Source organism: Pomacea canaliculata, linkage group LG11 (assembly GCF_003073045.1).
Source record: "Pomacea canaliculata isolate SZHN2017 linkage group LG11, ASM307304v1, whole genome shotgun sequence".
In the NCBI taxonomy this organism is placed as follows: domain Eukaryota; kingdom Metazoa; phylum Mollusca; class Gastropoda; order Architaenioglossa; family Ampullariidae; genus Pomacea; species Pomacea canaliculata.
The window spans coordinates 1382840-1391019 of NC_037600.1; the positions used below are offsets into that span (position 1 = coordinate 1382840).

Here is an 8180-nt window from a genome sequence, read left to right on the forward strand (position 1 = left end):
ATGTACACGTTGCCAAATCGTTAAGACAGTGTGAGAAATAATAACTTGACCAAGTGTTGCAGACTAATTTAAAGTAGATAATTTGTATGTCTTTTGAATGATGTTATACATATCAAAATGGCCCTGGGAGGGAGTGTCCCATCCATGTTCTAGATGTTGACAGTTAATCCTGAAGTGAATTTGTGCTTGTGGCATATTTATCGAAGTCAACGCAAAAATTTCGTCTACAAGTGGTCGAGATACACGACTGTGGAATAAGGGACAAGTCGACCTCAACAGCAATGCACTGCAAGAGAACATTGATAAGAGCAGGCAGTTCAAACAGCGTACAGAGATAGGACAACAGCGTGTGTGTGTGTTTGTGTGTGTGTGTCTGTGTGTGTGTGTGCGTCTGTGTCTGTATGTATGTCTCTCTGTTCGTGTGTCTGTGTCTGAATGTGTCTGCTTGTGTGTGTCTATATGTGTGTCTGTATGTGTGTTTCTCTGTGTGTGTGTGTGTCTCTGTGTGCAGCAGGACACCACTTACTGCCCGACGACTACCCACACCTGACCACACATCCCAACACTGTACAGTTACAAGCCTGTAGGACAAGAAAATGTTGTCTTCCACTTTCCGTGTCTCCCCGTGAACCACTTACACTTGCTAGCTCTGCCTTCCTAGGCAATGGTACTCCTCTCTGTGAGTTTTTCTTTCAATTTGCAGGTTTGATCCGGGACACAACTGTACAATTATCGTGATGGCGGAAAGCACAATTCCAGAGTCCTCGACATGTCCGTTGGTATTTTTGGCAACACGGGGTTAAAGGTCTCCAACCTGTGTCTGTCCACCCTGACCTTTGTGAAATCATCAACCGTAAGTACCGACAGTAATTGTTGATTGTGACCAGACAATGGATATAAGGTCCAGGAGCTCACCGGGAGGGCACGAGGTCGTTGTTGAGCCGGGCCTCGTCAAATCCCTCCTGATCTTATGTTTACCTTCTTTTCGGCCTCCCAAAGGGTTTTATGGTAATTAAAGAAGATATACTTCAACTTTAAAAAACAGTGTTATTATCCCTCTCCGTTAGTCGGAAATCAAGGCACTGCAAGAGAACATTGATATCAGCATGCACGACCAAAGTTCATCACCTCGACACCACTTTTGTTGCTGTTGTCGTCTGAGGTCAAAGGCCACTCCTCTGATAAGCGATCAGCAAAACAAGCAAATAGTGATAGCAGTATATAAACAGCAGTTTAAACACTGTCGTCTGCATCTGCACAAATTACTGACAACTTGATCGTGCATCGCAATACTGTGCTCCTCGCCCTAGTAGTCTGTTGGTTTTACTGTAAACACTGTATACACTTGTGGCTAGTACTCGTCACTATACAAGCTCTCTACCACACTGGTTAGTAAGCTACATCATGAAACCATCCAGGTCTGATGTCAGAAACAGGTTCCTGATAGCATCCCAGACATTAGGAATTGAAGATAATGAAAAGAATGTGTTAGGCGGCACTCTAAGCATGTTGAACCGCTTACTTTGCCTTACTTACCTACTCTTATTTACTAAAAACCTTTTTTTTATTTACAGTTACAGGTCTGCTCCTGAACACAACTGCACAATTATCAAGATGGCGGAAAGCTCGGTTCTCGAATCGTCAAAATGTCCGTTGGTATTCCTTGGCAAGACGGGGTTAAAGGTCTCCAACATCTGTCTCGGCACCCTGACCTTTGGGAAGTCAACAACCGTAAGTATTGAAAGTAACGGTTGATTCGTGTGACGTATGCGAGCTCGTCTGGCTGACAATGACTAGTTGTAGTGTTTGTGTCGTATGTTAAAATGTCGGTAAATGCTTTAAAAACAACCTTTCCCATAATGCTAGTCCTTTGTCACACCCTTCCTTTTGCAATATCATGTTACTCTCAGCTCATGTTCTTGTTTTGTTTTGTTTTGTATCCACTTATTTTATTGTCTACCTGTCTCCTTCATCTTTTAAAACATATAGCGTTGAAGGTGTTTGCAATGTTTGTAACAGCTGCCAAGCTTAACAGACAACATCGACGAGGAGTCTGCTTACAAACTGATGGATCGGTTTGCCGAGTGGGGAGGTAACTTCTTTGACACGGCGGATATCTACGGTCCTAAGGTGTCTGAGAGGATTCTGGGCAACTGGCTTCAAAAGTAAGCGACAGTAAAATAAATTAAAATAAAATATAGCTAAGTACAGTTGTGCTATACAACAGGATGACAACACTCTTGCAATATGACCGCACCGTATGCTCTGGTCTCAATACCTCTCCAATTACTCGTGTAACTGTGACTATTATTTTAATATTTTATAATTTTAAAATATATCTTATATAGTTTTAATATTTTTTATTTATATATATATATATTATTTTTCTGCTCTAATTTGCTCAGGTTATTTTTAATCTCCATATACTCATGCAGTTGTGCATTATTTTTTTATTCTTTTCATGTGCAGTGTATTAAAAACGTTTTGAGAGTAAATTTACTTTCGTGTGTCCAACAATGGCTAGTGTGCCATGGGAAAGACATATAACTCACGATGAGAAAAATATGTCAAATCGTGACATGCGGAAAAATCGCACAAACAATGGGCCGAGACACTAAGTCCTTACTTACCTTTGCAGACAAGAGCGGGACAGGTTCGTCATCGCCACCAAGGTTCGCCAAGCCACGGACAGGTCCAACCCCAACCGGGTGGGACTAAGCCGCCGACACATCACACGAGCCGTGGAGGAGAGTCTGGGCCGTCTACAGACAGACTTCATCGACCTTTACCAGGTGTGATATTGTCTTTCTGTCTCCGTTCTGCTTAGGTAGCTTTGTTCACTACTACTGATAGACTAACACGAGAGATTTTGTAGTCAAACCTGCATATATATATATCAGTAGATGAAGAAGAGCAACAAGCAACAAGATAAATATTTTGCGTATTTTCACTGAATTCTCTCAGATTCACGCGTGGGATCCTGCCGTCCCTCTGGAGGAGACCTTACGGACTCTGAACGACCTGGTGAGGTGTGGCAAGGTGCGCTACCTGGGGGCCAGCAACCTGATGGGATGGCAGCTACAGAAGTGGATTCAGGTAGAAGAAAAGTTGGGACTGGAACCTGTTGTGTCCCTCCAGGTAAGATTCATTAGCAATACTTTTCTTGCCTCGTTATTTTAACATACAATGTTGAGCTACTGAGCTACCCAAATAATATTCTCGTGCCCTCGTCAAAGACAACTTTAGGCTTTATGGCCAACAACATTTAGGTCATTGCTACTAGATGACATTTCGTCATTTCCGCTAAGTTAATGATAGGTGTTTGGTTTGGGAAAAAACACATAGTGTTTACATATCCCAAGTTGCCATTTCTCAAAAGAATTTACAATTTTTGTAAAACAAAAAAAGCAAAACTGTAATGTTAGAAAAAAAAGGTAGAAAGTTTCAAACTTGTGAAACAAAAATTGAGTGCGTGAACTTGAATCAGACTGAGGGTTAATTTTACACTTCCATGCGATAAAACTACTCATTTTTCATGTGCTACAATTTGAGTGATATCGTCTGCAGCAATTTTACAACCTTCATCAGCGGATGTCCGAATGGGAGGTATTTCAGGTGTGCAAAGGTAACGGCGTGGCGGTGTTGCCATGGAGCCCTTTGAACGGGTGAGTTCCCGTCTTCACACCGCCTCAAAGTCTTTGCGCTTTAGTGGTTGCCAACCTGCAAACGATACACCACGAATACATCACACAAAACGACAAAAAATTACAATTAACTACAAACATGAAAAATAATTAGCAACAACTTTGCTATCCTTTCGCGAAATATTCTCATTCTAGCCTGCTGTTCTCGACAGCTCAGTTACATTAATTAAGGTAAGGGTTTGATGTCTTCGCCAAAAGGGAAATCCAGGATCTTGAGGATCCTTAGAAAAACTGTCGCAGAATCTTAAAGGCACTAAAGAATCATTTAACTTTAGTCAACGACTACGGAAGGTCAACTAACCAAAGAGATCTCAGTTGTGGAAAAAAGACAGGAAAGACTTGTGGCCCGTGATGCACTCTCGTCTTTGGAAAGAGAATAAAAACGGTTTGTTCTGTTGCAGGGGTTTGTTGACGGGAGGAATTACCCGAGATCAGCCACCTGAGACAGGACGCCTGGGGCAGGAGGCAAAGCAGGACAACAACCAGACAGTGTGGCTCAACTGGAATAAACATCGAAAAGATGATCGCATCTGGAATGTTCTAGATGTCACCAAACGCATCGCTGCTGAACGTGGTGAGAATTCGTATATGCGGCTGTTGCTCAAGCTTGTAAATAGCTCGTGGAGTTCGAGTCTCTAACTTTTCCTACAGTCTGCTGGTCCACAGAGAGTTCATGGTTGGTTTCTCTTATAGAGACCGCCATCTCTAATGTGCACATCGCAAGATCCGTATTTTGACAGACTCAGTCGGACATCCTGAAAATAACTTTTATTATTATTTTTTTAGTTCTTTCACATAGGTTGTCACATTTAATCTTCATTTGATGACAGCAGGTATCACGTATCCCAATGTAAAGAAACCTCCACTTGCCGATTTCTCCGATGAAGGGACGGAATTATGTGCACGTGTCATGTTCATGTTCAGAACAGGGTGTAGCCATTAAAACATTCCCTTCTTACGCAGCCGGATGTTTGCTCCTGAATCCACAGGAAAAAACTTATCACAACTTATTCAGGGCTGCTGTGTAGGTCATGTCTTTCTTTTCACATGACAACTCTTTATTGACGAGGATAACGAGCGAATGAATCACACAGCACGGAGTCACAATTGTAACATAAATCATAAAGTGAAAATCAAAGTATAACACATGAATGATATAGTGTGTATATATATATATAATGATATTGTCACAATCCTAACATATCACTCATACATCACAGCATAACAATCCTAACATGTGACTCCTGAAAATATTCATCCGTCTTCTTTGAACTAATTGTTAATCGCGAGTCACCTTCAGGTGAACTAACATTACTTTTCGTGTTGCTGTCTGACAGGTAAAAGTCAGGCCAGGTGGCGCTCCGTTGGCTGCTGCAAAAGGACATCGTTGCCTCCGTCGTCGTTGGCGTGCTCAACCAACAGCAGCTGGACGACAACATGGGCGCCGCCACCGGCTGGACACTGACACCGGAAGAGGTAAGTGAACACGTGACCAACATGCCACCTGCAATCTTTGTTGTGGTCACTCACAGGTGATTAACGACACCCAATGGTCCCTGGATCTTCCTACTTAGGTCAATGTGTGTGATGTAGACACTCGACACATTAGTGTAAACGTTCAAATAGTACCAGACACACTAGACGACGCACGTGCTTTCTGCTTCCGCCAAGAAATAGTCCTAAGTCCTCTTCCCTCTTTCTCTTTCCCTCCACATTGTTTGTGTGTGTGTGTGTGTGTGTGTGTGTGTGTGTGTGTGTGTGTGTGTGTGTGTGTGTGTGTGTGTGTGTGTGTGTGTCTGTCTGTGTTCCTGTATATGTTTGTGTTTCAGATGGAAGAACTGGACAAGGTGTCCCAGCTCCAGTGGTCCTATCCATACACCATGCTCAGGGGGGATCGCGTCAACCCCTTTCACCCTCCGCTTAACGTGTAGATGTGGGAGGTTACTATCCTACTACTTGTGAATTGTTACCAGACACTGTCCGATGATATGGTTATCAGATAAGTACAAAAACAATGTCCGGCCTTAGACGGCAAATCTGTTTTGCTTCAGAGGAATAATTATGATTACAATGATTGTAATGATTGTGTTTATGCTGAACTGGCGTTCGGTGGTGTGGGCCTCAGTGATGGCATACAGTTCTAGAACATTTTGTTTTATTTTTAACTGTATTTACAAGGATTGGCTCAAAAAGAAAATTTGGTAATGTGAAGCACAGTGCATCGGGAACAGCACGATGTCTCGCCACTAGTGTCTAGTGACCATCTGTTCCTTGAGGACGATTCAGCATGGAGGGCTCTATTCCTCTTGTGGGCACAGCTGTGACTATATCACCATCAAACAGTTTGCGAAATGATAATAATAAATTGTTGTTGGTTTTGAAAACTAAACCTCTGCGCATTGGTTTGTTAACAGAACGAGTTCAAATACATCCAAGATATGAACACAACTCATACTTTGGAGGAAACGTGTCTGGATGTCGCATGCAGGATGTTTGTCGTGTGTTTGTGGTAGGAAGTGGGGGAGGCACGGAGGTACACGTGGTGGTGGTTGTGTCAGTTGGGTGGTTAACATCAACAGCTCAGAAACCAGTCATCTAATATTAGGTATCATGCACCGACAGAGACTACTAAGTAAGGGTAGCAATGACATCGTGGAGAAAATTACCATTGCGACAGTTTATAACACGTCAGCTTTTCCACCCACTTGAATGTAGAGGTTCCTGGTGTCCTGTGAGTGTGGCAATCTTCTTTGGGGACAAATTAAGGATATACCCTCATTAGAATGCTGGGTGGACTGTCGGAGGGTTGACGGGTTGTGGCGGTTAGTAATGGCGGATCACGTGAAGCAGGAAGAATGGTTACATCAGCTACAGGTAGCTACATGGTGTGGGGCGATTGACAACAAAACACCTAAACACGGATCTTCACGAAAGTTATTACAACTGCTACTTTGTTGTGCAGCTCACAAGGGAGTGCACTGAGTAGCGACTCTCAATGATGACGTCAGCTGACACCTGTAGTCCAGGTGAGGCCAAAGGTTTGTGTTTGCGCGCCGATCCCATACTTCTAAGCTATGGGGAAGTCCGGTGACATATCCTAGGCAGGTGACTACACACCACACCTAGAGATGATGGAATGGACAACGAATGAGTACATCAAGGCTTTCACTTAGCGAATTGATTGTGTGAAGTGAAGCTGTGTGAATTCACTCACAATAAAACTTTGAAACAAGCATTTCCTTTGAAGCAGCCGCCACGATGCTCTCTAACGACTCCATCAGACATGTCAGTCATGTGACTTGGTATCTTTGTACTTTGTTTCCACCCTATGGGACTCTAGCGGGACTTTGATGAGGTTTCTTGTCAGCGGCTCAAAGAATGGCTGTCAAATCAGTGTCACTCAGACCACTTCTGTCTCGAAGGGTTCCACCGCTACTAACCAGAGTAAAATTCAACAAACGTATGTTCATCAACATTAACAGGAAAAATGTCCCCTAGACCTGCACATGTCTCTATCACAATAATAAGTGGGTCTCTCAAGCCCAATAATCCCACACTTAGAATCGACCTACTGATAATGAACCTGAAACTTTCTGGAGTGTTCTTTGGAACAAACTTCCCTCGCATCTCCAAAGAACGGAATCCAATATGTAGAAGTTCAAAGTCGGAATCTTACAACATATTTTCCAAACACCTTGATTATGTACAGATGCTACCTACTCAGCTTATTTATCTTCTATTACTCCTACCGACAAAGCACACAAGTACCACAGGGTGTAGTTCTGTCACGAATAACAAATAAACTTTGTCAAGTCAGATATCAGCCACCATGTCTGTACATATCCATAGTCTATGCTTTTGTTAACTACTGTTGAATTTATTATTGAATAAATTAACTACTGTTGAATTTATTTATACTGTTTTTATTATTTCTATTACAACCCGAGCGCTACATGTAAGCAAAAATAACCGTTGCTTATTGTGTTGTAAATAAAGATTTTTGTCATTGACCCCGGAGCGTGACAGCGAGACAGGATGAGGGTCGGTGACAAACACCACAGCCTCCTGTTTCACACGTGTGTGTGTGTGAGAACAGTAAATAAGTCTTGTGTGCCCTCGCCAAACATTTGTTTTTTTTAATTTAGCACGTGACAGTCCTTGTTAGCGGACATTGCGCAGTTCATGTGACGCGCGCGGACACGTTTATCTCCAGCCTCGACAACTGAGAGTCCTGTCCTGTACCCTGCACTTATTTTAGATACGGATCAGGGACGTTCCCTGTTATCTTTCCCCCCTCCCCATTTTTTTTTTTTTTTTTGTGAACATCTCAGTGAAGGGAAAAACTTCGGGAGCCGTCGGAAGCGTGACGTCAGAGGGCGCTCAGCCAGAGCTCGGTCTCAATATTTATTTACCTGGTCATGGCGCTAAGCTCGACACCTTGTAAACACTATCAGTGTGGCATAAAGGTAATGACAG

At 42.9% G+C, this 8180-nt stretch overlaps 1 protein-coding gene across 2 annotated transcripts; it reads left to right on the forward strand.

Annotated features, from left to right (window-relative positions):
* Window positions 1–440: 440 nt before the first annotated feature.
* LOC112574873 (uncharacterized oxidoreductase YajO-like) lies at window positions 441–6093 on the forward strand. 2 transcript variants are annotated; one of them, XM_025256196.1, is made up of 9 exons: window positions 441–853; window positions 1575–1731; window positions 2020–2165; window positions 2639–2792; window positions 2965–3138; window positions 3568–3665; window positions 4106–4278; window positions 5042–5180; window positions 5534–6093. In XM_025256196.1, exons 2-8 carry the CDS (start codon window positions 1615–1617, stop codon window positions 5167–5169), a joined length of 990 nt encoding a protein of 329 aa, XP_025111981.1. In that variant the 5' UTR covers window positions 441–853; window positions 1575–1614; the 3' UTR covers window positions 5170–5180; window positions 5534–6093. The 2 variants fall into 2 exon arrangements, with proteins under 2 accessions (XP_025111981.1, XP_025111980.1); XM_025256195.1 differs by lacking the exon at window positions 441–853 and adding an exon at window positions 905–1388.
* Window positions 6094–8180: the final 2087 nt, after the last annotated feature.